Source organism: Trematomus bernacchii, unplaced genomic scaffold, assembly GCF_902827165.1.
Source record: "Trematomus bernacchii unplaced genomic scaffold, fTreBer1.1, whole genome shotgun sequence".
NCBI classification, from domain to species: Eukaryota; Metazoa; Chordata; class Actinopteri; order Perciformes; family Nototheniidae; genus Trematomus; species Trematomus bernacchii.
The window spans coordinates 11,541-37,942 of record NW_022988096.1 but is presented as its reverse complement, the minus strand read 5'-3'; the positions used below and the strand labels follow the sequence as shown (position 1 = coordinate 37,942).

General features: G+C 41.9%; 3 protein-coding genes across 3 annotated transcripts; 2 read left to right on the top strand and 1 right to left on the bottom strand.

Moving 5' to 3' along the window:
* Nucleotides 1-3,474: 3,474 nt before the first annotated feature.
* LOC117474952 (caspase-8-like) lies at nt 3,475-8,885 on the bottom strand. The gene is made up of 5 exons (XM_034120987.1): nt 8,722-8,885; nt 6,306-6,606; nt 5,290-5,395; nt 4,633-5,209; nt 3,475-4,473 (listed from the first exon to the last, which is right to left on the bottom strand). The coding sequence occupies exons 1-5, from the start codon at nt 8,730-8,732 to the stop codon at nt 4,329-4,331; spliced, it is 1,140 nt and encodes a 379-aa protein (XP_033976878.1). The 5' UTR covers nt 8,733-8,885; the 3' UTR covers nt 3,475-4,328.
* Nucleotides 8,886-15,708: 6,823 nt separating this feature from the next.
* LOC117474953 (caspase-3-like) lies at nt 15,709-23,130 on the top strand. Its single transcript, XM_034120988.1, has 6 exons — nt 15,709-15,865; nt 18,636-18,982; nt 19,101-19,126; nt 21,941-22,046; nt 22,127-22,670; nt 22,829-23,130. Exons 2-6 carry the CDS (start codon nt 18,829-18,831, stop codon nt 23,031-23,033), a joined length of 1,035 nt encoding a protein of 344 aa, XP_033976879.1. The 5' UTR covers nt 15,709-15,865; nt 18,636-18,828; the 3' UTR covers nt 23,034-23,130.
* Nucleotides 23,131-23,869: 739 nt separating this feature from the next.
* LOC117474954 (protein ALP1-like) lies at nt 23,870-26,187 on the top strand. Its single transcript, XM_034120989.1, has 3 exons — nt 23,870-24,588; nt 24,940-25,748; nt 26,166-26,187. Exons 2-3 carry the CDS (start codon nt 25,069-25,071, stop codon nt 26,185-26,187), a joined length of 702 nt encoding a protein of 233 aa, XP_033976880.1. The 5' UTR covers nt 23,870-24,588; nt 24,940-25,068.
* Nucleotides 26,188-26,402: the final 215 nt, after the last annotated feature.

Here is a 26,402-nt window from a genome sequence, read left to right as displayed (position 1 = left end):
TCGACTTGGTTTCTATACTTATTTGAACATGTATTTATTTATTTCCAAAAGTTATTGAAAGAAAATGTTAGAATTCTTTTTTTGACCCAATTTTTTTTTTATAGGATATGTACATTTCGGTTAACCGGTTAACCGTTTTTTTGGGGGGGTCGAATATTCGAATGTACATTTGCTTTCAAATTCCCATCCCTACTTTATATAGGTATGGCCCTACAATATATTGTTCAAATATAGCATGATAGGTCCACTTTAAGGTAAAATATGTAGGGCTGTCAAGTTAACGCGTTAATAACGCGTTAACGCAAAAAAAAATGAACGCCACTAATTATTTTAACGCGATTAACGCATGTGTATTTTTTGTCCTCGGCCGCCGTAGTTTCAGAGCGCATCGAGTTTAAAATACCATCTACAAGCTGATGCTGACAGCCCCGCTCCTGCTGCCCGCTTGTGGCAGACCACACTTCCACGCTCACCGGCAGGCCCGGACTGGCCATCGGGAGCACCGGGAGGGTGTGTGTATGTGTGGCGCGAGCGAAGCACACCTTACGTGTTGTTGTTAGCATCTGGTGCTAGCTAGCTGAGCTAACGGATATAAGGAGCTGTTTCAATGACATTTCGCCGACAACTGCGCCGAGCACTTGACTTTATGCAGGTAGCCAGACAGTGGGACATTGTACGAAAAGTCAGCACACTCAGCACGGATAGTACGCGCAACATGATTGCAGCGTCCAGGCAGCTCCCATTCGAGCATATATGCCTTGAGCTGCACATAGCTCCAACGATCCATCACAGTGTCTCCACATTCTCACACACACACACACACACACACACACACACACACACACACACACACACACACACACACACACACACACACACACACACACACACACACACACACACAGTATTATTGTATGAGAGAGGTTCCAGGTTGAATTGAGGCGAATATTTGTAATGTTCAGGTTGTTGTGTTTAATATTCATGAGAATATTTGTCATTGTTCAAATGATAATAAACAAACATATAAAGCATATTTGTCCACTCATATGTTGATAAGAGTATTAAAAACTTGAAAGATATCCCTCTAAGGTACATTTAGAACAGATAAAAAATGTGCGATTAATTTGCGATTAATCGCGATTAAATATTTTAATCGACTGACAGCCCTAAAAATAAGATATGAATGAACAACAAAAATAAAATAAGTTACATTTATTTGTTATTGGCTATGGTGGGTTATTGGTTATGTTCACATACTTATTTGATTATTAAAATGTAAACCGATCTTTTTCATATGGGTGTTTAGAGTTCCCCTAGATCAGGTCTCTAGAAATTGTCTGCTCAAAGTGCACCAGATTGAAGCATTTTACCTTAAAGCTCCCATGTCATGCTTTTCCGGTTATTACCCGTCCCCTTGTGTGTTATGAAGGTTTTTATGCATGTAAACGGTGTGCAGAGTCAAAACCCTCAAAGTACACCCTGTAGCGAGTAAAACTCTAACACAGAAAATACCTCCCCAAAACGCCTCGTTGGAGATACGTCACTGCCCATTTGATTCTTCCGGGTACCGCATGATGTCATGCGGTACCCGGAACGAAATGGACCAATCCCGAAGAGCTATGGCCACACCAGCAGCGGCGTGTTCCTCCTCCAGAGGTTCGAAGAACCGGCATTTCACAGACGAAAGCTTCCAAAAACATTGCCCAGTTTGAGGCCGGATATGCACAGCTTGTTTGGACCGTTTGGAGCAGGGGAAGATCTGGGTATACAACCTGTAAGTTTGCATTGTTATTTGTGTATTTATCAAACAAGACTGTTTAAATGTGTAAACTGTGTTGGACTGCTAAGCCATTGACACAGTGCTAACTGTGCTAACTAAGTTGCTAGAGTTTCCATATATCAACTCTAATATCAGCAGATGGCCTTGCATACATGTATCTCATAGCAGGAGAATGTCTGCAGTCACACACACGGAATACTCATACAGTATACTGTACTGTGATTTACCGTACATTGTGACCGTACATATACTGCATGTAGCTAACGAGGCTAGCTGTATGCTAGCGCAAAACAATGTATTCATGCAAGTTACATTGTATGGTAGCAGAATACCCGTATACGATTGCAATTATAAACACGTTATTGCTAGCCTAATATGAACCACTAGCTTTTGTTCATAGTAGTTTTATTACACTGCATTATAGTTGCCTTTCCTCCAAGCTAACGTTCATATCGTGTTAGCTACCAAGGTAAACAAAGCTAGGTTAGCATATTAGCAGGCAAGCTGTTCATTACACAACTACTACTAACGAATCTAAAACAACTAAGTTTCTCTAATATTTTGTGATTTGCATTTGATTTCGTCCAGCCAGATCCTGGCGGACAATCCATGACGGGGAAGGGACTTCGACTACTACTGAGGCGTCGTGCTAAAAGGCACTTCTACTACTACTGAGGGCTCGTGCTAAAAGGCACCGCACCGACTGTGCGCGGGCAAGATGCGAGGAGGAGGAATGGATGATATACCGTGTATATATGTATATTTATGTTCATTTTGTACATTTCTAAAAATAAAGTTTAATGGAAATACTTAGTAGGCCTATCCTTTCTTCCCTGAATTCATATATAGCAAACCATGATTTAATTTCTCATCAAACAGTAGTAGTTTATAACGGGTAAAAATAACTTACTCTTTGTTATGAGCGGCTCGTAGGCCACAAAGACAAGGAGACATACACGAGTTTACAAAACCACGGCACATTTATTGTGGTAAATGCAGAGATAGGTGGTTGAGAGGATCGCAGAGTTAGTCTTCCTGCAGCCGCTTTGGAGAGAGACTGGGGCCGTAGTGTCCGGAGGTGTCCGTGATCGTGCTGATTAGCCTCTTCAGCTCCACCCCATCGTAAGACAAAGGCCCTGGGGCCGTCACACTCTTCTATAACAACAGTTAAAAATATATATGTATATAAAATATACGGCTGTGCCGACGCCATGATAAGACTGATGTTACGCTGAGAGCAGCCGGGAAAAGCACTGTTAGACATGGGCGCAGCCTCTCTGGTGGTTGACTAATCAGAACGAGTGGCCGAGCTGACCAATCGGAGCACACTAGGCTCACAGGGAGGGGGGGGCAAGAGCTCCAACGAGTCGTTTAGTGGAGAAAGTGAATACTGCTGAATACACATGCTTGACAGAGATGCTGTATGCGAAACCAATGTGAGTTTGGAAAATTGCACAGTATATATCTATTTTAGTATACCTCAACAATGTAATTATGATCAGTGGAAATGGCCATGACATGGGCCCTTTAAAATGTTCAAACATGTCTTCCCAAATCAAACATGTTCATACAATACTGAATACATTTGAAGCCTTTCTGATGTATATAACCTATCAATAAGTTTCTGTTTTTGTATTGTATTTGTATTTTGTAGAGATTACAAAGATCTCGCCTAGGGCATCAAATTGTCTAGAACCGGCCCTGGGCACAATAAACACGGGTTAAAATAAACATAAAATATAGTTATTGGTATTTGTTTATGTATTTAATTCAGTAACTTAAGTGACAGTTCTTTGTTTCAGTAGTTTTATTTTGTCATTTACAGTATGCTTTAAGTAACTAAGTAACAATATTATTAAAGGACATTAACAGTATTTTCTGCAACACTGACTGTAATGAAAAACTCAATCGATCCAGGTCACTGAAGTTTTCTCTTCTTTCACATTACACAACCATTTCCTGCGTTCTTTGTGATTCTTAGCCTCACAGGTGTTATGGTTTTCCATGTGCGCTTCAGCCAGCCAGTGGCGGTGTACCGCTGAAAGGGGTCTGACTGCAGACCCCTGCAGAATGCAGAGTAACATTAGTTCCGCCTATCGCACCAGTGAAGCCAATAGATCGTAATATTAAAAAAAACGTCCCCGCCCAGAAATCCTGTTTATTCCTCCATGTGTTGAATCCGTTCTAAAGTCCTCCATGAGTCCAGGAAACTTTACAAACAACGGTAATTGATTTCCCCCTCATCACTCAGTTACTTAACGGCTTTCATATACATGTACTAGTTCTGTAGGCTACGGGTCATGCTTGAATTTATTACCCTAAGACATAATAGTGAATAGATGTTTGTTTTAAAGGTACTTTATGAACACTTGTATACTTGTGTTGAGGATGGAGTAAACATACGGTTGATCATTATTATCCTATGTGTAGGTGTGCAGATGTCCCCAGAGTCCGGCAGAGGCTCCGGCATGTAGGGCTTCTGGTTGTAGAAAGCTCCAGTGAAAAATAAAAACTTGAGAAATCTTATTGTGTTTTTGGCGATGAGGCTTCAGTTGCGAGGAGTCAACACAAGACGCTTCCTCAGGGTGTGCCAAATTTTGGGCATCTGCTTTACTGGACCACGGATCAAAACACGCTCTTTCCCGGCTACTTCCTTGTTCACGCGGCGGAGTATGACTTCAATGTCTTCCTTCCTAAAATAAATATGAGGGGTAGAAAAACATGTTATCACATGATGGTCACTTTAAGTCGAGGGTAAAATATATGTTAACGATTTTATCATCAGATTTAGATCTACAAAATCTTTCGGATATTTCAATAACTATATAATTAATGTTGAGTCTGACATTTACCTCTCACAGCCCTCTATTAGCTGGTTACAGACAGATTGGATGAACACGCTCCCCTTCATTGGGTCTCTATTAGCATAACACTCTTGAACAGTGGAACTATGAACTAGAAAATCTGCTTCCTGAGGGATGGATGACGAGGGAGAGCCATCAGCCGGCGGTGTCGAGTCAGAGTTAAGCGGACGGCTTGATTCCACCATAGGATGTATCTGCCGCCCCTGGCAGGCCTGGATCAGGAACACTTTGGGCTTGGCCTTGAGGGGAGATTGAGGAGTTGCCATGAAGGTTCTCGTTATTTGTTTGATACGGAGGGGCTGCCAATCAACCCCCAATACGACACCCTTGTCTCCGTGACTGAGAACACAGCAGATGAAGGCATCGCCATGCTGAGGAGCCTCTCGAAGATTGGTGAATCTGCTGCGAGGGTTAGGGTTCCACTCCTTGACCTTGAACTCCTGCAGCTGAGAAAGGTCGCACTGAGAAGCAAAGCATTTCAGCGCTTGCTCCATCTGGTCCTTGGTTTGGTCTTTACACATCAGCACTCTGAACCCCAGCCAGCTGAACACCTCTGCCAATCTTTCTGCAGTGAAATAAAACCTAGTTAGGCTTCAACAGGCAACACCGGGATGATAATATACATCTGTCAACTCTGTAACATACCAGCATCTTTATCGGTTCCACGTCTCACGTCACCACTAACAAAATGTTTGTTGTTTATGATCAGGCAGAGGCCAGTGGGCTGGCTTTTCAACTCGTACTGCTCGTCCTGAAAACAACAGAAACAATCTCACACAAACACAACATGATGAAACTGGAATGGATTAGGGCCGGGCTGTGTGGACACAATCTAATATATTTACACTTTAAGGTTTTTGATGAATAATAATAGCTATGTGGATATCATTGCTAAATAGTGCTGCAGATCATTACATATATTAATAAATAGTCCAAAAGTGGAAGCAAGTACTCAAAACAAACTCCTTTGAGTTGACTCTTTTGAAAAAGCCCGCTTGCCACTCCAAAGATGGAGGCAATGTTCAAGACGGTCACCAATGATGGAAATGTCCTTTTTTTGCCATTAAATCACTTTCACTTGCTCATTAATTGATCTTGGTGTCAAATCATACATTTAATAACAACGTAGAAACAAAATTCAGACGTCAGGAATGACTCAGAAGTTGTCTAAGCCATAACATTTAAATAATCTGCCAATAGAAAACTGGGTAGCCAACATGCAGTGCAGCTGTAGGTGGTGCAGGTATGTTGGGGTGTAGGAGTGTAGTACTGTAGAGGTACACTGGGGACATCATGGTGTTGGTAGCTTGCTAACATAGAAGACTCTCATCAGTATCAGTGTGCTTTCTAATACGCCCCACATTGTAACGTTCTGTGTTTAAAGGACAGAACGTAGCTCTGAAGAACTTTCTAAATTGTGAATTTGGCTGTAATTCAAAACCAACATCACAGAATTTGGTCGAGTGGTGAAAATGTTAAAAATACTGTTTACTTGGATGGAAATGACGGCCGTCTTGGAAATTGGACGCATTATTTTCAAAATGTAAGTTAATACAGGATAATAAGGATGTTAATTGTGTCTTTTTTACAAAGGCTAACTAAAAACCCTGACGCAAGCATTTTAACATGAAGTGTACTTTTTCAATATTAGGTTATCTCACCTCCAGTATGTTCTTCTGCTCAGGGTAAGTCTCCTGGACCTGGACCCCATCTATTTGCAGGAGCTTCAGGAAGGCTTGGCAGTTCTTCTCTCCTTTGTTCATGATCTTATCCACCAACTTCCCAACGTTCAGGTGGTTCACTTTGGACTTCTTTCTGGGCCGTTCCAGATTGTTGTACTCACGTGCAGTTATCAACTTGTTCTCATAAACGATGTTGAGGATTAGCGTGTAGTCTAGACCCAAAGTGTCCACAATGGATGTCTTATTTCTTCTCAAAAAGGCGTAGGCTGCCATGTTGAATCTGACAGGGAGAAAAACAACACGCATAGTAAATATATTGGTCTATTTTTTTTCATCATAATCTGGCACCAAAAATAAAATATCATTTTTTAATTTACTCACGAGTTAAAAGCAACAATAAAAGCAGCAACACCCTTCAGAATGAATCCATATCGCTTTAAAATGTAGTTTAACTCTCTAGATTGAAGTTAGCCACTTTATCAAAGTCGACCACGTGTTTCAGTGCACTGCTATCTCTGTCCTGCCGAGCCACCGGGCTCCATTCAGGCCAGACCGAACAAAACCACACAATGTACCAAACTCCACCCAAATAATAGTTCACAATAAGCTGTTTGGGTTAGTTCTGATGAATTCGGCAAGTATTTGATCCACTATTAAACATGTATTTTGAATAAATTGCTTAATAATCTTAACACACAAGCACAAAATGTACCAATCTCCACCCAAATGACTGTATTTAACGGAAACGTGGGTATAATTAAAAAGAATCGTTGATTTAACACGAAACTAGTTCCTAATAAGCTGTTGTGTTTAATGCTGGTGAGTTCGGCATATATTCCATCCACTATTAAGCTCTGTATTTAGCATAAATAGCCTCATAAACTAACAGACAACTTGTGCGGCGCGCTCAACCTCCATTTGTCTCACGAGCACAAAGGTACCAAACTCCACTCAACTTACTGTATATTTAACAAAAACGTGGATATTTATCAAGATATGTGGAGATTATCCGACTGAACAAAACGTGATCCGTCTCTTCAATGTGTGTCAACGACAGACCTTATTTCCAGCTATTTTCCAAAATCCTAGGGAGAAATTGTATTGCTTTTTGGTCGAGGGAACCGGAAGAAGCTTACTTCCAGGTTTTAGGATGCGTCACTGTGGCACTCTATGACAGTAGTCTGATTTAATATTTATAGTTTGAAAGGGTGTTAAATTAAATGTGGTGATGATCAGTGGCGTCGCCTGGCCTGGGCATCCAGGGCTTTTTCTCTAGCCCCGGACAATTCTCCCTCAATAATATAATACATTAACCGTGCTTTACCTGAGCCTCATCATGACACAAGAGAGGACGGCAGGATTGTAATTTCCCGTGTTCATTGAATGCAACAGAGGCAAGACACCAGAGAGAGAGAGAGAGAGAGAGTGCACCGGTGCCAGCAGGGACCGTGTTGTTAGCATCTGGTTAGCTAGCTGCGCTAACGGACATAAGGAGCTGTTTCCACAACAAGCAGGAGGAGAGTCCTCTCCTCTCAGACTGAGAGACTCAGGTGAGCTAAAGGACTCTCTGAGTGTTTAGATAGTTAACTTTAGTCTAAGTTATCTCAGTGGGTCTCAAACGGTTTGGTCACAAATTATTCAAAAGATTGTTTCCGCGGCACACCTTCATATGATCATTATAGTTATAAAAAAAATAAGAGAATAAATGAAAAACAGTTATGAAATACTATATGGCAGTAAAACAAGAATAGAGTTTGAAAGGGGAGTGATTAGTAAAATATCCATAAAGAAAAAGTACATCTGTTTACAGTTCTACTTCATATGGTGTTGAGAGAGGTGTCCATAGATCTCTTCATGTTGCTCTCAAAGTGCACCAGGTTGATGCTTTTAACTTCAATATAAAAAAAAAAAATCTTCCCTGGGGAGCATGCCCCCGGACCCCCCTAGAGGAGGTGAGGACCCCCCTAGAGGATGTTAGGTCCACTACCCACTTATAAAAATAGCACTTTACCCCTGCTTACACCTATATGCGGTGAGCTGATTATCGAGCCTTCATTGTAACAGTCGCGGGTACACTGTGTATTTGCGTGGGGATTGTTGCAGTAGAACATTCAACTGTAGCGCCCGGTACCTTAATGGGAAACCCTACATGTTTGTACACCCTCTATGAAACGTCAAGTTACCCCACAACACCCCCAAAAGAAAATCTCTGGCGCCACCACTGTGGGCTCAGCCCCAAATGTTTCCAGGTCCAGGAAACGCCCCTGGTGATGATTAATGGTTTTTGTGTTAATGTAATAGCAGTTAAAACAGGACTGGTCAAATTTGACCGCGAACACCAAAGTAATGGGGGGGGGGAAACGAAGACAACAGGACCATTAAAAAGCAAGCTTACCTGCAAGTCATCCGTTAGAAAAACCTGGCACATATAACCGGGGATTCCTCCTGGACCGGGCTCCTCTGGGGGGTCTGTATCCGAGAATAGGAGCTGTTTTTCGGCTGCAAGAGTGTGTGTCTTCCGCTCCTCTGTTCAGAGAAGTGACTCCTTTAAAACTTGACTTTGAATTAAAAGCAGATTCAACCTGCAGAAAGGGGCGGGGCTAGCCCTGAGCTGTCACTGACTTGAGGGGGTGGGGCCTGAGCTGTGAATGACAGGAGGGGGCGGGGCCTGCCCTCAGTGCTGACTCACAGGAGGGGGCGGGGCCTGCCCTCAGTGCTGACTGACTGACAGTTTGAATGTCTTAAGATAAATCAGTTCATAATAAATATTAGTTGTTGTCATACCCTGGGTCTCCACGATCAGCTGCAACAAGAAAGGACATAAAATGCCACAAACATAAAAATATGAATTCAAAGATTATTGTTATTTCTTTAAAAAAAATCAACTTGTGCATTGATATATTAAAATAAAGAAATAAAGAAAATGTATGTTCTATAAAATGCCTTGATTTGTCAGTGAACATTTTATAAAAATACGATTAATTAATTCAAATACTCACTAATAATAAGGGGTCAAAAAACACGTGAAATGCCCCAGAAATAAGAACAGAAATAAAAAAACCTGCACTTTTATCCTTATGTTTCATAAAAGAAAATAGAAAAATCCCGTTTCTTGGACATTTAGTTAAATGAAGAAATAAAGAAAAAAGAAAATTACTTTTATAACATTTTAGAAATACTAATATTTAATAGTAAAATAAATGGAGAAATATTTCTTGTAAGATAAAAAATGATGTTAAAGGTCCCATGTCATGGCCATTTCTACTGATCATAGTTCCATTGTTGAGGTCTACTAGAATAGATCTACATTGTTCAATGTTCCAAACTCACATTGGTTTCTCATACAGCATCTCTGTATAGTATGTGTATTCACTCTCTGTCCTACACGGCTTGTTGGAAATGGGTCCATTTGGGTATGGGCACCTCACGATACACAGGAAGAAAAAGAGAAATGTCCAGCGAAGCGTTCTGGGGCTGCATAGACAGGTCTTCTCTGTGTTAGAGTTTTACTCGCTACAGGGTGTACTTTGAGGGTTTGTGACTCTGCAGACCGTTTCCATGCAGAAGCTACAGAACACAAGGGGACGGGTAAGAACCAGAAAAGCATGACATGGGACCTTTAAAAAAAGAGCAGAAAATTAGAGGTGAAAATGTGTTGCAGGTAAAATCTATTGTTTAAATAATAATAAAGTAAAACATTTATTTTGTTATTATTTCCTCTAATTTGTCCAGCAGAGGGCGCTGTGGGATCAAAGCAAACATTTAAGAAAATGCACTTGTTTTTTGTGCAAATTTAAGATTTAAAAAATATATATGATTTTAAATGTCCGGCTTTATTCTTATATTTTCACTGGATAATCACCCCTCATAATGACTTTAAATTTTTTTTGATTTCTCCGTGTTTTGATTGATGTTAAATCCTGGATTTTGCATTCATTCGTCACTTCTTTTTCAGTAAATTTTTTATTTAATATATGTTTTTATTTAATTGTGACGTTCTGTCTGTATACTTGTGCTTTACAATGTATTGTTTAATTTTACATATGTGTCATATAATAATCAAATTATATGTTTACAAATGTCACATAGTCTTTGTCAGCATCTTTTGCATTATAAAGATTGAGAGAATAGTTGGGTTTGTCTGAAATGCATGTCTCCTGAGAGGGGGATTCCTGGTTCATCGCTAGAGGCTCCTCGTTGAGCTAAAATGCAGAAAATAGTTCAACAACAAGCGTAAAAGTGTGTGGAAATAAGCGCTTTTAAAAGTGATTTACAAGCTTTTTATTAAACATCTGTCTGATCTGATTTATTATGACTGTAGCACAATCAAAGCTTTAATATGTTGAAATGTACCACCCCTAGTTCACTATGTTTTACCTTATAAACAGCGAACCATTCTTTTAACAGTCAACCCAGAGATCAGAGTGAAACCTACCGATTGATCATCAGGACACATCTCACTGTTGAACCCGCTGATATTACTGCTTGTCTTTCTGTTAAGAAATGCAAAAGGGTGAAGAGTATCTGTGTCTGGGAGGTTTCTGGTTTCAGACACTTCAACATACAAGGAAATAGAGATTGAATTACTTCAACTGATACTAACCGATCCAAATAAATCAAATGTTTCACAGTCAAGGAAGTGCCAAGACATCAACCCGAGTGACATACAAGGAACTGAGTTAAAAAAACACAAGTATTATCAGATGAGACAAGGATTAGGGGAATTCAGAGTCATACAATGTGATATGTTTCCTTGTGTGACTGCATGTGCAGGAAATATTTCTAACACACAGCCTTTGTTACAAACCCAACTCATCAATTACAGCTTTGTACATGCTGCTATTTCTTCATAGCAAGCAGTTGACGAGAACACAGTCCAATTTCCGAACATAGAGGAATTTTTGTTTCACAGTGAGAATATTAAAAGACAGGAGCAAAAGCAGGTGTCATATGTTTGTGATGTGTTGTTTTATGGTGTCATATGTCATATGTTTGTGAGGTGTTGTTTATTATGGTATAATAAACCTTTGATGTCCGTCCTTTGATGAGTGTCTGATGACCTGTTGTTCAATTGCCCTCCCTAAAAGATTAGTTTAATATGATTTGTGTTAATTAAGGATGTTCTTTTAAGTTGTATGGCGTGTGAACTAATGTTTGATTACTGTATTAACTATAAGGAAGTCTCTTTGAAGTGGGTAATAATAATAATTTAAAGATCTTAATGACCCATTGATCTTTTATTGTTTAATTACTTAATTAAACGACCATCTTGTGGCTTCACAGTTCAGTTTCCTCTCTTTTTTTCTCTCTCCCGGTTATTTTATATTTTGTCACTTCCCTTTGTCCATTAGGGAACGTAACAATACCCTAGGACAGTAAACCAAAAATATTGTTTAAAACTGGAGAGATTAAAAAATATGCATCAATAAATAAATGTCAAAGGGGACCTATCATGCAAAATGCACTTTTGTACGTCTTTTATACATGAATATGTGTCCCCGGTGTTCCAGGGAACTCACCAAGTGTCAGAAAACACAACCCTCTCTATTTTCCTCCATACCCAAATCTCTAAAAAAGGGGCTGCAACGAATCTGATAAAAACTGATCCAGATTTGAACACTGTCCTGACGTCAGGACGGTGGCGCTACGGCTATTGTGCCAACTCTCCACCAATCAGGGGAATGTGGGGTTGGGCCACGGCCGGCCATTGCCGCTCGAAAGCGCTGGAGACGCTGTAGTACATATGCCAGGCCTGGAAGTGGCGCTGTAGTCTGCCACAAAAGCAGCGAAGAAGAATTCCCGCCCATAGTTACCATGGTTACCCTTCTGTTTATTCTCCGCTGTGGCTTTCTTTCTCCCTCCCCGAGGCAAGCGTTTGCTCCGGCTGCTTTAATTCAATGCAATCCCTCCCCGTCGAGGCAAGCACTGTAATTCTCTCCGGTTAGTCCACCAGCAGATGACAAACACCCACCTCTCCGCCTCTTCCAAGGAACCAGGGGACCGTGCGGCAGAGTTTCAGTTTCAGTTTCTTTCGCCGGTCAAGATGTCCGTTAAAGTTTAAATCTTCCTGACAAAATTAGAAAAGTGCCGGTCAAAGGTCTTCTTTGTTATTTATTGAGCTTTAAAACAAATTAATAACGACTCTATATAATAAAACACGGAGGACGGAGATCTCTTTTTCTCCCCCTCTTCTGACAGCCCAGCAGCTGATCAGAGCACGGCTCCCCTCTCCTGCAGGGGGGCGTGGTCAGCTGCAGCTCACAGAATCAGCCCCCTGCAAAAACAGGGCTGGAAAGAGCAAATGGAGCGAAATGAGGCATGGCTAAAATGCATGATCTGTTTGGTATTTTGAAAAAAAAAACTATATTTATATACTTTATATTAGGGATGGGAACGATTAATCGAATATTCGAAATTATTCAGGTATTCGAATATGAGTTATGAATATTTTTATTATAATTTTATTTTTTATTTTTTTTGGGAGGGATGCCTAAGTTGATTTTTCCCCATAATGACCAAGTCGCTGCAAATTATCCCGCTTATTACATGGCCACATTCTCAACAAAGTTACGACATGACTCCCAATATTAATTGAAATGCTTTTATGGATTTAGAAAATGTTTTTATTGATTTAAAAAATAGTTGTATGTATTGATTTAAATTGACATGCATCCGCCAAGAAAAATAGTCCGTTGTTACCGTTTTTTAAACAGTCAGAATGAAATGGCAGCTCTCAGCTGTGTATTTACACACCTAATGGCCCATCACCCACAGCTCTCTCCCCCCCTGATCTTTCTTTTCCAGCAGTTAAGTGAACTGTAGGTTACTCTGAGTGACAAGCTTACAGTTAGTGAAGTAACACTTTTTTTTTGTGAGTCACGACCTGGCTGTTTCATTCTAACATAACGCTCCAAATATGACTGTTTCCACTCGGACTTCAATACAGCAACACCATTGTTTGGTTTCCATGGTAGCGTGTCTCTTTAGTAGCGTGCACTCCTTTCCTGTAAATTACAGGTCCAGCCAGGCAAAACAGTGCACTTCTCTTTCCCGCACTACTGTGACAGACCATGGGGCTGGGTCAGCCACTAACATATTCATATTTCTATGAACGAAATATGAACGTTAGTTTTTAACTGAAATGATCAAATAAAGTCAAAATGTCACAGTGTTTACAAACATTGACCATACCGTTCACCAGCCCCCACCCCCCTATGTTGAGTCTACTCTTTGTTTAAAACTAATTGGCCATCGGAATGTGTGTGTCCCAACCCCCCCCTGTGATATCTCTTCTCCAGCAGTCTGTAGGTTTGTGTTCGCATATTTATGCTGTTGCAGTTCCTGTTGTTTCTATCGCGCATTGCCGGTATGAAAGGGTCTGTGCCGGAAATATCAAGATAACACGGCAGGATCCGTTACAGTTTGTTTTCATCTGATTTCAAATAAACAAAGTCTTGGCTTTCAGAATATTAAACTTGTTTCTGCAAATTTAGATGATAAATACAACTATGAAGCTTGTAACGGCATAATTACTTAAGCGGAGAACGGAGTAATTTAACGTTACAGCAGGCATAACAACAGCCGGTGTTTATTTTATTATTATATATAGTCGTTATTCATTTGTTTTAAAGCTCAATAAGGAAGATTTAAACTTTCACACACAGCTTTTTCCAGCGGTATCCATAAATCTCTTAATTTTGACCTCAAAGTGCACCAGATTGATGCATTTAACTTCAATATAAAGAAAAACATCTTCTGTTGTAACAACAATAAAATTATAAATAGTAACATAGCTGAACATGACTGAGGCTTTTTAACATAGACTTTTCCAATGTCTGAGTCTAATATCTGCATTTTCTATTTTGGTTTGATCAGGACACATCCTGGGGATTGTGTTTACAAACATTAACCATACCGTTCACCATCCCCCACCCCCCTACTGTATGTTGATTTTGTTTGCCTACATGTAAATGAGTGGTATTTAGTACCTACCCCCCTCTGAGTGAATACCTGTTGTACCTGTCCGGGGCTAAGCCCATAGGACGATGCTCTGATGTCAACCCCCCCTTTCACGAGCGTCTAACTCTCTCCCCCCTCCCTTGTCGCACCTTCTAACAGAGCCCCCCCCACATATCAAATCCCAATTTAACCCCTGGCCTCTGGAGCAGAAATGAAAGAGTTTTAAAAATGTTTACGTTTTGGTAAGTTTTTAGGGAAATGTTGTAATATTGCAACGTTGGCCTTAGGTGGGAGCAGAATTTCTGTATTTCTACTCACATTGTCTGAATAAATATATTGAACAACTAAGGGTTAATTTGCAGGATTGATTGCTTACTTAGCCCTATATCAGTATATAGCATGAATAATAATCACACATCACTCATATTTGTTATGAATAATCATTTATCATTTATTAAATAGTAAGTCGCTTTGGATAAAAGCGTCAGCTAAATGCAATTTATGAAAGCCTCACTCAGGATTTTTGTACCAAGTGTTTTTATTGCTCTTGGGGCATTAAAAACAAGATTTTAACTTTAGTTTTTTATATAATATAAATATATAATATCTGCATTTTCTCTTGTGAAAAACTAAGTCTTAGTTTGGCCATAGTTATTTAATATATAGCGCCATCTCCTGGTTAAATCCTGAAATTGAAAATCTGGCAACGCCCTCTTGGAAAATAGTGGGAGGGCTTAACATTCCCAGATACTGGTCTTTGGCAGGTCTTAGGCAGGTAGCAGGCTGGTAGTAGGCAGGAAGCTGTATGATGGAGTCTGAAATAAGATGCTCCATCTGTAGTTTACAGAGATGCTGTATGAGAAACCAATGTGAGTTTGGAAAAATGCACAATATAAATCCATTCTAGTAGACCTCAACAATGAAATTATGATCAGTGGAAATGGCCATGACATGGGCCCTTTAAAGAAATAACAATAATCTTTGAATTCATATTTTTATGTTTGTGGTATTTGATGTCCTTTCTTGTTGCAGCTGATAGTGGAGACCCAGGGTATGACAACACCTAATATTGATTATGAACTGATATATCTTAAGACATCAAACATATCACCTGGACTAATTAATTATTTATACATGTGTAGGGAGGCTGTGGCGCAGTGGACTAGTGCCTTGCGGTTCGGATCAGGGGAGCACAGGTTCAAACCCCACTGCAGTCAGCATGTCGTTGTGTCCCTGAGACACTTCACCCCAAATTGCTCCTGTGGGGTTTGTCCACAGTATTGAATATGTAAGTCGCTTTGGATAAAAGCTTCTGACAAGTGACATGTAATATAATGTAGTGTAGTACTGAGTCCTGCCTGTCAGTCACAGCTCAGGCCCCGCCCCCTCCTGTCAGTCACAGCTCAGGGCTAGCCCCGCCCCTTTCTGCAGGTTGAATCTGCTTTTAATTCAAAGTCAAGTTTTAAAGGAGTCACATCTCTGAACAGAGGAGCGGAAGACACACACTCTTGCAGCCGAAAAACAGCTCCTATTCTCGGATATAAACCCCCAGAGGAGCCCGGTCCAGGTTTGACTTGCAGGTAAGCTTGCTCTTTAATGGTCCTATTGTCTTCGTTTTCTCCTTACTTTGGTGTTCGCGGTCAAATTTGACCGATCCTGTTTTAACTGCTATTACATTAACACAAAAACCATTAATCATCACCACATTTCATTTAACACCCTTTCAAACTGTAACTATTGTATCAGACTACTGGTATAAATGAAAAACTGCAGTAAATATACAAAGAACAGACACTGAACATGTCTTGTGTGTGCCAGATGTGATCCATGGGGGGGGATGGGCACATAAGAGCGGGAAATGTATCAAATAGTTTTCTGTGTGTGTGTCTGTGTGTGTGTGTGTGTGTGTGTGTGTGTGTGTGTGTGTGCGTGGGCGTGCGTGCGTGGGCGCACCTTGCGAACAGAAAGGCAGGCAACTGCTTGGGGCCCCGGACCAGAAGGGGGCCCCCAAAGAAGGTAGATTAAGAAGGTCCACAGCAACGACAACATGAAACACCCTTTAATTTACTGCAACGACATGTCGGGAAACCCCCTCAAGGTGGCCCCGTGCATAGCGCGCCGTAAAATGCTGCTTCTTATCTTTATGGCGCATTTCCACTACACGGTCGGCCTCGGCCACACTCGGTACGGCTCGGTACGGCTTGGCCGCGTTGGGCCTTAACAGGGCCGACTCACTTCATGCTGCGCTTCCATTACAGTTTAGGAACTGGGGTAGTTACTATAGTAACGCAGTGTAGGCGGAGCCGTGACGTCATCTTCAATGAGAAATCCAGAAACACAACACAGCCGTTAGCTGTGAGCACTCAGAGCTCACAGCTCCTTATATATGTTCAGAAACTCGACAAAAGTTAAACAAGTACACACCACAGACTGCCTGTGTCATGGTGAATACAGTCGCTGCTTTATTTATGTCTGTATAGGCCGTTGTTGTGAGTGTGGACGGTCGGGGCATATACTGCGTTAGCTTAGCCAATCTCCATCTAGAAAAACACGAATTTTAAAAGGTTTTTCGCCTGCCGTCTGTCTGCAGACTTGACAAAGCATTAATTCATGGTTTTTACTAACCGGTATCAGTATGTTGTTACTTCGGCATCATTTTGAAACGTGTATTACAATTAAATCACGGTCAAATATGTCCATCTTGTTGTAGTTCTAGCCCTCTTGCCAGCGCTCCTCTCTCTAGTTTAGCATACTCAGCCCGACTCAGCCCTGTTTGTTGGCCCCGATAGAACCACAATTTTCTAGGGCCAGAAAAGAGGGGAAAAAGTGGCCCCGCGCCGTGCCGCGCCGGAACGAGGCCTAGTGGAAGCACAACCAAAAAAGGGGACGGCACGACACGGCACGCTTAAAGCGAGCTACGCGCTGCAATGGAAATGCGCCATTAGTTTCGTTCTTCCTTGCCTTGCTCAGCTCCGGGGGAGGGGGGGTACTGTCGGCAGTGCATGGTGATGAAAAGCTGGTTCGAGGGCCCCCAATGACTCTAGAATCGCCACTGTGTGTGTGCTTGTGTGTGTTTGTATGTTTGTGTGTGATCCATGGGGGGGATGGGCACATAAGAGCAGGAAGTGTGTGTGTGTTATCTGATTCGGATGGTTACTAATTCCTTTTCTTTATGGCGGTTACAAAGTTGACTATTGACTAATCATCCAAAATGCAATGAAAGTGGTGATCAGCATTTGATATGTTCAAATGTCTCTGTGAAGGATATCATGAAGCCATAATGCGGTCGAATGTAAAACTAAAAAGTGAGTATTGATGAAAGTAGTAAATCGGTCAGATTTGACCCGAACACAACAGGAGGGTTAACGGTGCTTTAAACCAGACCTCATTGGAAAAACATGCATTATATGAACCTGTAGATGTTTACATGAAAACACACACTCAATAGCATGAGTACAGGAACCTACGGGATCACACCTTTTACTCGGTGTACACACATCACACATACCTGTTAGTATAGTAATATTTATACAACTTTTATTCCCACTACTGCTGTTTTCCCGCCTCTTTAGAGGGACGTTTATTTAGCTATTTATTCAAAATACATGTTTAATAGTGGATAAATGATATGTCGAATTCATCAGAAGTAACCAAGACAGCTTATTATGAACTAACCTGTCTGGAATCAACACATATCTTGATAAATACCCACGTTTTTGTTAAATATACAGTAAGTTGAGTGGAGTTTGGTACCTGTGTGCTTGTGAGACACATGGAGGTTGAGCGCGCCGCACAGGTTGTCTGTTAGTTTATGAGGCGATGTATGCTAAATACAGGGCTTAATAGTGGATGGAATATATGCCGAACTCACCAGCATTAACCACAACAGCTTATTATGAATTATTATTGTTTTAAATCAAAGTTCATTTGTCATTATACCCACGTTTTCCTTAAATACTCAGATATTTGGTTGGAGTTTGGTACATTGTGTGGTTTTGTTTGGTCTGGCCCGAATGGAGCCCGGTGGCTCGGCAGGACAGAGATAGCAGTGCTCTGAAACATGTGGTCGACTTTGATAAAGTGGCTAACTTTAGCAACGTCACTTAATGCCATTATCGTAGGAAGTAGTTCTGAAAGTTAGCTGATAGCAGGTTAGCATGGATTCAATCTAGAGAGTTAAACTACATTTTAAAGCGATATGGATTCATTCTGAAGGGTGTTGCTGCTTTTATTGTTGCTTTTAACTCGTGAGTAAATTAAAAAATGATACATTTTATTTTTGGTGGCAGATTATGATGAAAAAAAATAGACCAATATATTTACTATGCGTGTTGTTTTTCTCCCCGTCAGATTCAGCATAGCAGCCAACGCCTTTTTGAGAATAAATAAGATATCCATTGTGGACACTTTGGGTGCAGACCACACGCTAATCCTCAACAAAGTTTATGAAAAGGAGTTGATAACTGCACGTGAGTACAACAATCTGAAAAGCATCAACAAAGAGAACGTGGAGGGCCACGTTGGGGCGTTGGTGGATACGATCATGGACAAAGGAGAGGACAGATGCCAAGCCTTCCTGAACCTCCTGAAAACTGATAAGGACATCCAGGAGACTTACCCTGAGCTGAAGAACATGCTGGAGAAGGGAAACTGCCTCTTGCCACACCCGGTTCAGGCTTCTTCAGTTGACAACACCGGTACGTTAACATGCATACAAATGACTAATACGCATGCCAAATGTGTGTTACTGTGAGGTTGACATTTTAAAATGTTACGTTTGTAAAGTGTCCTTCTGTTTCCCTCTTATTCCCGCAGATAATCAGCCAGAAAGCCGAAAGGAGGTGAGATAACCTAATATTGAAAAAGCACACTTCATGTTAAAATGCTTGCGTCAGGGGTTTTAGTTAGCCTTTGTAAAAAAGACACAATTAACATCCTTATTATCCTGTATTATTACATGGCTTAGTTGAATAGTCGATTCTGATTGGTCAATTCAGAACACGTGACACGTTGTTAATCCAGAACAGACAGACCGCTGTCAAGGATTTATTGACCGTTGTTAAGGACGCTCACATCTGCACAAAGAAGTCCGTTCGATTTAACTGAATACAGTTTGGCTGAAAAGCAAACTGCATGCAGTTTGCTTTTCTAACTGACAAGACAAGAGCGACAAGGAAACAGCTGAGAAGTAACGGGGCAGAAACCCTCCTTTTTATGCAGCGTCCAGACATAGACATCAAACGGCGACACATATTCAGCGTGCAGTTCCTTTGGCATTAGGGCAGGGATATCTAGATACTTTTCAAGGTTTGACATCATGAGTTGTGATACTTTTAAAGCAAGCAACGATGTTTTCAAATCTGTAATCAAAAAGCTCCGCCTTCCTGCCGTTGCTACATTTTTCAAACGGTGACAACGGACTATTTTCCTTAGCGGATGTATGTCAATTTAAATCAATACATACAACTATTTTTTAAATCAATAAAATCATTTTCTAAATCCATAAAAGCATTTCAATTAATAGTGGGAGTCATATCATTACTTTGTTGAGAATGTGGCCGTGTAATAAGCGGGATAATGTGCAGCGACGCGGTCATTATGGGTAAAAGAACACCTTCATGCAGATCTAGATCCCTCCGCTTCGCGTCGGGCTCCTGATCAGCCTGTCGGTGTTCTTTTCCCCATAATGACCGCGTCGCTGTACATTATCCCTTACTTAACTTACATTTTGAAAAAAAATCGTCCAATTTCCAAGATGGCCGTCATTTCCATCCAAGTAAACAGTATTTTTAACATTTTCACCACTTTTGGTTTTGAATTACAGCCAAATTCACAATTTAGAAAGTTCTTCAGAGCTACGTTCTGTCCTTTAAACACAGAACGTTACAATGTGGGGCGTATTAGAAAGCACACTGATACTGATGAGAGTCTTCCAGAGGTGTGGACTCGAGTCACATGACTTGGACTCGAGTCAGACTCGAGTCACCAATTTGATGACTTTGGACTCGACTTGACAAAATCACAAAACACTTGCGACTCGACTTGGACTTGAACACTAATGACTCGGGACTTGACTTGGACTTGAGCCTTCTGACTTGAGGTGACTTGATAATTTAATTCAGAGGTCTCCAACACGCCGATCGCGAGCTGCCGTTCAGAAGAGCAGACTCGCGTCGGGGAGAGCAGAATCTTCAGCCGCTGCTACTCTTGCTGTGAATCCATGCAGGCAGGGGCGGGACTTTATTTTTCTGGGCCACCATGCGGCCAATCATATGCGCGGACACACTAGGATCATACCATTATGTGAAAGAAGGGTGGGGGGCAGACGCTCCAAAGACAGCAAGTGTAGTGGTACAGGCCAGCTACACAGAGCGACGGGGAGACGGGGAGACGGATTTAAATGCAAGCGCGTCGGAAAAAGTCAAGAAATTTGCGAAAACTGAAAAAAGAAGCAGCATCTGGCTGCATTTCAATGATATTGGAGAAAGCAAAGCTGAGTGCAGGATTTGTAAAATGAAAATAACCTTCAGAGCAGGGTTTTGTTTTGGTAACCACTCAGGATTTATTGTCAGAGGTGGGAGAAGTTCAGATCTTGTACTTGAGTAAAAGTACCAGAGTGTAGGAATACTCGGTTACAATAAAAGATCCTGCATTCAAAATGTTACTCAAGTAAAAGTACAAAAGTATTATCATCAAAATATAGTGAAAGTACCACCTGCAGAGGGATCTAGATTCAGGTGTTCTTTTCCCCATAAAGACCGCCTCGCTGCACATTATCCCTTGCATAAAGATAGATTGTGGGTCCCTTATAACATGCTGTACACAGTGGAAATAAACATTCTGGTTACCTCAACATCAGCGCTCTTATGCATTAAACTCCTTCTGAATCAAACCGTCACGGTAGCCTTACCTTACTTATCCCTCTTACAATAGAACACGTTACTTTACCAGCAGAGAGAAAATAGATTATTAAATGATTAATGTGACTAATAAAGAGCAGTTTGATTATTAAGTATTATTCTGTTGATCGATGTCATTACATTTGGTGAAAAGCACATAATGACTTGTTTAAGACTCGTTTTGTCAAAGTTTAGGACTTGGACTTGACTTGAACTTGCCCATCCTGACTTGAGACTTGACTTGGACTTGAGCGCAAAGACTTGAGACTTGACTCGGACTTGCAAAACAATGACTTGGTCCCACCTCTGGAGTCTTCTTTGTTAGCAAGCTACCAACACCATGATGTCCCCAGTGTACCTCTACAGTACTACACTCCTACACCCCAACATACCACCACCACCAACAGCTGCACTGCATGTTGGCTACCCAGTTTTCTATTGGCAGATTATTTAAATGTTATGGCTTAGACAACTTCTGAGTCATTCCTGACGTCTGCATTTTGTTTCTACGTTGTTATTAAATGTATGATTTGACACAGAGTTTGTTTGTTTTGAGTACTTGCTTCCACTTTTGGACTATTTATTAACATATGTAATGATCTGCAGCACTATTTAGCAATGATATCCACATAGCTATTATTATTCATCAAAAACCTTAAAGTGTAAATATATTAGATTGTGTCCACACAGCCCGGCCCTAATCCATTCCAGTTTCATCATGTTGTGTTTGTGTGAAATTGTTTCTGTTGTTTTCAGGACGAGCAGTACGAGTTGAAGAGCAAGCCCACCGGCCTCTGCCTGATCATAAACAACAAACATTTTGTTAGTGGTAACCCGAGACGTGGAACCGATAAAGATGCTGGTACGTTACAGAGTTGACAGATGTATATTATCATCCCGGTGTTGCCTGTTCTAGCCTAACTCGGTTTTATTTCACTGCAGAAAGCTTGGGAAAGGAGTTCACCTTGCTGGGGTTCAGAGTGCTGATGTGTAAAGACCAAACCAAGGACCAGATGGAGCGAGCGCTGAAATGCTTTGCTTCTCAGCGGGGCCTTACTCAGCTGCAGGAGTTCAAGGTCAAGGAGTGGACTGGAAGCAGATTCACCAATCTTCTAGAGGCTCCTCAGCATGGCGATGCCTTCATCTGCTGTCTTCTCAGTCACGGAAACAAGGGCGGCGTATTGGGGACTGATAAGCTGCCCCTCCCTATCAAAGAAATAACGAGAATCTTCATGGCAACTGATCAATCTCCCCTCACTGCCAAGCCCAAAGTGTTCCTGATCCAGGCCTGCCAGGGGCACCAGATACATCCTATGGTGGTATCAGACGATCTGCAGGCTGATTACTCTCCCTCGACATTCATCCCTCAGGAAGCAGATATTCTAGTTCATAGTTCCACTGTTGAAGATTATTTTTCTATAAGAGACACAGAGGGGAGCTGGTTCATCCAATCTGTCTGTAAGCAGCTAAAAGAGGGCTGTGACGGGTAAATGTCAAACTCAACATTAATTATATAGTTATTGAAATATCCAAAAGATTTTGTAGATCTAAATCTGATGATAAAATCGTTAACATATATTTTACCCTTGACTTAATGTGACCATCATGTGATAACATGTTTTTCTACCCCTCATATTTTTTTAGGAAGGAAGAAATTGAAGTCATACTCCGCCGCGTGAACAAGGAAGTAGCCGGGAAAGACGGTGTTTTGAGACGTGGTCCGAGCTGTGGTCCGAGCTGTGTTCCGAGCTGTGGTCCGAGCGGTTGTCCGAGCTGTGGTCCAACAACGCAGATGCCCGAAATTAGGAACACCCTGAGGAAGCGTCTTGTGTTGACTCATCGCAACTGAAGCCTCATCGCCAAAAATAACGCAACACACAATACTGTGACGACCCCTGCTTTACTCTCTCCTGGTGTGTGTGTGTGTGTCGGACTCGGGGCTGGCTCTTCATCACGAACCGATATTGGGCCGATCACGGACCAATCACGGACCAATCACGACCCTCGCGTTTCAAACTGTCTGAAATAAGATGCTCCATCTGTACATATATTCACTGAATTTCACTCTCTGCCTTTAACGGCTCGTTGTAGCTCCAATAGCTCCAGCCCCCACCCTCCCTGTGAGCACAGTGTGCTCTGATTGGTCGGGACGTTGTGAATCGCGCTGAGCTCCGTGGAGGTGTTGTTTCCTTGTTAGTGATACACAGCCAAACACAGCCAAACTCATCCTGAGCACACACAAAGTCACATCCGAAGTAAAAACAATAAGTGTGGCTTGATATTGAGTAAGAAAAAGGTTGATAAACGCTGTGAGAATGGGTCTGCAGAGAGAATGGGTCTGCAGAGAGAATGGGTCTGCAGAGAGAATGGGTCTGCAGAGAGAATGGGTCTGCAGAGAGAATGGGTCTGCAGAGAGAATGGGTCTGCAGAGAGAATGGGTCTGCAGAGAGAATGGGTCTGCAGAGAGAATGGGTCTGCAGAGAGAATGGGTCTGCAGAGAGAATGGGTCTGCAGAGAGAATTGTGCCGCGATCCCAACTGTCTGTTATCAGCCTGCAGCCAGGGAGGAGAAATCAGCTGAGCTGCCTGCACATAAGAGGTTTCCCAATACTCTAATTTCCCCTCCTCGACTCCTATCCTTTGCACTTAGTCCCGCCCACAGGAGATGCGAGCCGAGGAGAGAGGAGGGGAAGCAGTAGGCGGTTAGAGAAATGAGAACTCCTCTCCTCTGAGCGGTCATTTTAAAGCGACGTCCGTTAATTATGACGTGGCAACAGCTGCATCAGCTGTTGAGTGTTTAGTCATAGCGCTGTATTTTATAATCTCTGTTAGATCAGCTGAACATTGTTCCCCCACATATGTACATTTAATTCAATTTGCAACAAGGCATAGTATGACAAGAATGTATGAATATTTTCAACACATAGGCCTAGCATCTCTTCTGTATTGTGCCGCACTAAAACATTAGTATGAAAAATACCCTACAAATAAAGGGAGACATGCATATACATTAGGCTTATATACGTTTGATATATTCACACACACAAAAGCCTAAAAAACCCAATGACTGTCTATACACTATACACAGTATGTTTACCTTTTTAAACTAGTAGGCTTAATGACATGATAGGTCATCAAGTCACATTTCTTTGACAAAACACCTGTACCGAATTTCTAATCAATTACCGAATCATGAGGGACCTGACAGCCTATATAAGGTCCAGGCACACCTCTGATCTATATCTCAACCACGACGGAGATATTGAGATATAGGCTATGAAGACTGCAATACTGTGTGCCTTATGGAAGTGGAACCAGCTGCAGAAAACCAAATCCCGTGAGGAAAGACGCTGTTCCCAGCGCTGGAAAGCGAGAATGCGCAATGCCATCCTGCTTCATCTTGAGGTATTTATGAGTGTTTGGTTAAAAATGTTTTAAATGGTTGAAAAATAGCTGGCTTTTTTTATTTGAATACAAAAATGACCAACTACTTGTAGCAAGAAAATCATGACACATAGGCCTAAGCCTTGGAGTTAGAGAAAAAGCATGTTTGTCAGAGAGAAAGTTCTATTTTTTATTATGTAGTTGTATTTATTCAAGAAGGGACCATGCACATTAGTTAACACGAGCACTTGAGACCATCAAATGTAGCCTACCAGATTTAGCCATGGCTTAATTTCTTATGAGAGAATATTTATGTGCAGTTTAAATTACTGGACAAAGGTATGACCTCTGTACATGTTATTCTTCCTGTAGGTTCAGCACCCACACAATCCCATCTACAGACAATTGAACAGCAGTGTCCCCCTGCTGAAGCTGTACCTCGAGGGTGATGGGTGCCTGCTCAAGGATTACTGAATCAGCCGTAACTCCCTGGAGGCCTTGATGCGGTGTCTGGGGCCTGAGAGGAGACAGGCCTGGGGACACCACATGACTATTTTGACGACTGTGTACTGGCTGGAACACGGTTTGTCCTACAGTGTGGTGTCCCGAGCCTTTCAGGTACCCCTCTCCACGGTCCACAGACTGGTCCACCAGGGAGTGGAGGACATCGCTGCTCTCCGGCATTCCCTTATCAAGCTGCCTGCTGGTCCAGAGCTGGAGGAGGTCGGGCAGGGCTTCCAGCAGTTGGCCAACAGTCCGGCATCCATACAGCTGCAGGCTGTATGCGATGGGAAGGGGAAATTCCTCCAAACATTCGTTGGATTTCCGGGCTCAGTCCACGACACCCGTGTCCTAAAACACAGTGCCCTGTATAAAGAGGCTCTTTACCCTCCTCCAGGGTACTTCATTGTGGGGGATGGTGGCTACCCCTGCATTGTACACCCTATAGTGATCGTAACCCCGTATCGGGAGCCACTACAGGGGAGAGTACAGAGCCGATTCAACGGCTGCCATGCCAAAGCGCGCTGCATAATCGAGCGCACTTTCGGGAAACTGAAGGTGCGATGGAGGTGCCTCCTGACGAAGGCCCTGGAGGTGAACAATAACTTTGTCCCTGCTGTGGTCACTGCCTGCTGTGTCCTACACAAAATCTGCCTTACTGCAGGAGACATTCTTGAAGTGTTGGAGGAGGAGGAGGAGGAGGAGGAGGAGGAGGAGGAGGAGGAGGAGGAGGAGGAGGAGGAGCAGGAGCAGGAGCACGGGGTAGAGAGGTCTCCACCTCGTCCTGTGAGGGGGGAGCGAGGTGGACAGGGCCGGAGAGACAGACTGGCAGACCAAATCTCGGCTCCTGACCACAACCCGCAGCTGCACAATCACGATTACTGCTAAGAGGATGTTTTGTTATGGCCAGTTATTTTGTTACCCATTAGTTTTGTTGTCAGGTTAAAAATGCATTTACTGGCCAGATGCATTACTCTGTTCTTTTGTTTGTGCCATTTATAAGCCTTATTTCCAATTTCACCTTGCTCAAGTTTATTTAGAGCAAAGGACTTTACAGACACATGTCTTTATTACTAATTGTATGGGATGTGAAATAGGCCATCACAGAATTTCGTCTGAAAGTGTTACGTTTAGTGTTGAAATGGAGTCATGTTCAGTGATAAAATATTGGTATGCTTTGACTGAACTTAACAAGAAAGAAGGTACATGTTTTAGTAATTGTACTTATTAGGCTTGAGCTGCAGTAACTTCAATCAATTTGTATTGATGTATTTTATTAATATAACATCCCTGATATTGCATTTGGATACTTTACACACGGTTGGTTTAGGCGC

Excerpts from the sequence above, each read along its gene's own strand:
- LOC117474952 (XM_034120987.1), bottom strand. Across the intron at positions 5,210-5,289 it reads TGGAACCGATAAAGATGCTG|AAAGATTGGCAGAGGTGTTC; the intron begins GTATGTTACAGA and ends ATTTCACTGCAG. Across the intron at positions 4,474-4,632 it reads CTAATAGAGGGCTGTGAGAG|GAAGGAAGACATTGAAGTCA; the intron begins GTAAATGTCAGA and ends TATTTATTTTAG.
- LOC117474953 (XM_034120988.1), top strand. The coding sequence starts at position 18,829 with ATGGACAAAGGAGAGGACAGATGCCAAGCCTTCCTGAACCTCCTGAAA. Across the intron at positions 18,983-19,100 it reads TTCTTCAGTTGACAACACCG|ATAATCAGCCAGAAAGCCGA; the intron begins GTACGTTAACAT and ends TTATTCCCGCAG. Across the intron at positions 22,671-22,828 it reads CTAAAAGAGGGCTGTGACGG|GAAGGAAGAAATTGAAGTCA; the intron begins GTAAATGTCAAA and ends ATATTTTTTTAG.
- LOC117474954 (XM_034120989.1), top strand. The coding sequence starts at position 25,069 with ATGCGGTGTCTGGGGCCTGAGAGGAGACAGGCCTGGGGACACCACATG. Across the intron at positions 25,749-26,165 it reads GCAGGAGACATTCTTGAAGT|GCCATCACAGAATTTCGTCT; the intron begins GTTGGAGGAGGA and ends GATGTGAAATAG.